Source organism: Orycteropus afer, unplaced genomic scaffold (assembly GCF_000298275.1).
Source record: "Orycteropus afer afer isolate SDZICR_OR568_19922 unplaced genomic scaffold, OryAfe1.0 scaffold00064, whole genome shotgun sequence".
Taxonomy (NCBI): Eukaryota; Metazoa; Chordata; class Mammalia; order Tubulidentata; family Orycteropodidae; genus Orycteropus; species Orycteropus afer.
The window spans coordinates 3,212,569-3,214,972 of NW_006921651.1; the positions used below are offsets into that span (position 1 = coordinate 3,212,569).

Here is a 2,404-nt window from a genome sequence, read left to right on the forward strand (position 1 = left end):
CCACACAGAACTCCCAGACAATACTCACAATTATGAGGCTTTTTAGGGAAGTAACAGGTTACAATTCAGGTTCAGGAACACTCAGGATACAGTTGTTTGATCAGGACAGTTTCAGCTCAGCCATGTTCACAGGCCAGTCTCTTTCTAGCCCTCAGCCCCTCAGTCTGGCCTCTGCCCTGCTCAGGCAAGTGTTATACAGAGCTCTTTAACTTAGCCTATAAACTCCTCAGAAGGAAGGTTGGGCATTCTACTTCTGTAGTGATACTGCCTCAGAAACCCAAGGAGGGGTCACTATGAGTCAGGGCCTACTCAATGGCACCTAACAACAACAACAACAACATAATTACCCAGAGGCACCCTAGTCCACCCCACTCCACCAGCAAGCCTCATGCCCAAAGGTACTCAGCTTTCTCACTCCACGGGCTAGGAAGCCCACTGCACAGTTGCCTGCAGTCTCCTGGTTTTACTGTTGCTGCTTCTCATCATCTCCAGTGTTATAGGTCTCTTTCTGTGTCTCCTGGGTCAAGGAGGTTCTCAGCACAGGGATCCCAGGTTCAAAGGATACACTCCACTCCCATCTCTTCTTGGTGGCCGTGGGGTCCCTCTCTCCACCTCTGGGATGGTTCAATTTAAGCCTAGTGGGATGGCAAAACTGACCAAACCCCATGTTAGGGTTCCACATACCTTATTTGCATAATCCCACCCAGTCATTAGGATCTCTGGTGGCATAGTGCTTAAGGCATTTGATTGCTAACCAGAGGCTAGTGGTTCAAACCCATCAGCCACTCCATGGAAGGAAGACTGGGCTATCTACCTCTGTAGAGATACTGCCTGTATCTCTGTAGAGAAACCCAAGGAGGGGTCACTATGAGTCAGAACCAACTCAATTGGTGGGAATTACAAAAACTATGGCTAGAAGGGCCTTAAAATTAGCAGTTCACTATACCACAGCCACTAACTACAACAGCAATCTAGTTCCTCTCAGCACAAAAGCCGACATGAAATCTCCCTAGGCTGGGCTACATCAAGTCCTGTTTTTAATCAAGACCAGAACCTCCGTCAACATCTTTGCCTTACCACACCTAGAATTTGCTTGTGCCTTATGGAACTCCCCACCAGCTGTCTGACCTGAGAATACAAACCCTGAAGAGAGGAGGGAGTGGGCTGGGGAGACATGGCATAACAAGGCAGAGCCCATTTGCCTATAGGTGCTTTGGGCTGGCTGGTCACCAGCAGTGGCTCATGCCCCCAGAGAGGAGGGGAGTGGCTTTAGAGGCTAATCAGGCTGAGCAGGGGAGCCTTTGTGGGGAGTTGGCCTCTGCTTTTAGTCCTCCACTGGACTCTGGGTGGCTGGGCTGGGGTCTGGGCACAGCCTCCTCTTTACCCCCTCAGGTCTTTGGAAGAGAATCCAGACCCTCTTGTGGCCTCCAGGCTCTTCTGGAGTGTGGTCTGACATTGGCCAGAAGGAAGCTGAAGTCTCACTGCCCAGCCGACTGCCCCTACTCGCCCAGCCAGAGCCATGGATAAATTTCGAATGATCTTCCAGCACTTCCAGTCCAGCTCAGAGTCAGTGATGAATGGCATCTGCCTGTTGCTGGCCATTGTCACGGTCAAGCTGTACTCTTCCTTTGACTTCAACTGTCCCTGCCTGGCACGCTACAATGCCCTCTATGGCCTGGGCCTGCTGCTCATGCCTCCACTTGCCCTTTTTCTCTGTGGCCTCCTTGCCAACCGGCAGTCTGTGGTGATGGTGGAGGAATGGCGCCGACCGGTGGGGCACCGGAGGAAGGACCCAGGCATCATCAGGTGCGGTCCCATATCACCCAGCTACCCAGGGGCATTGCCAGGGGCTCCCCAATTCCCCACCCCCATAGGCACTGCCAGGTGTGCCTCCAAATCCCAACCACCCAACTACCCAGGGGCTCCCACACTCTCCAACCACTCATCCCCACAGGCACTCTCAGCTGCACACCAAAACCTCAATCAAAGATCCCTAGGTGGCTCTAACAGTTTGCACTCAGCTGGTACCAAAAAGCTGGCAGTTCAAATTGACCCAGCGGCACCACAGAATAGGCTTGGTGATCCGCTTCCACAAAGACTACAGCCAAGAAGACCCTATGGAGCAGTTCTACTCTGTAACCCATGGGCTCTTTCCAAAAGTCACACACCAACAACACAACACAAATACCACCAATAAAACCAAATGGACATTGTTGGGGATTTCTCCACCCACCCACCTCCACAGACACTGCCAGCTGCTCCCCAAACCCCAACCACCCCCCAGTGGTATCGTCAGAGATTCCTACAATGACCCACCACAACAGGCACTGCCAGACATGTGTTCCTTCACTCCTGTGGGCATACCCATCTGCCAGTTTCCACTCTGGAAACAGATATTTCTGTT

The 2,404-nt window shown here is 52.2% G+C and overlaps 1 protein-coding gene across 1 annotated transcript in view; it reads left to right on the plus strand.

Moving 5' to 3' along the window:
- Positions 1-1,519: 1,519 nt before the first annotated feature.
- Positions 1,520-2,404, plus strand: part of CALHM3 (calcium homeostasis modulator 3) — a 6,657-nt gene continuing 5,772 nt past the window's right edge. The window contains exon 1 of the mRNA XM_007939874.1: positions 1,520-1,806. Within this exon, the coding sequence (XP_007938065.1) occupies positions 1,520-1,806 (287 nt within the window). The remainder of the gene's footprint in view (positions 1,807-2,404) is intronic.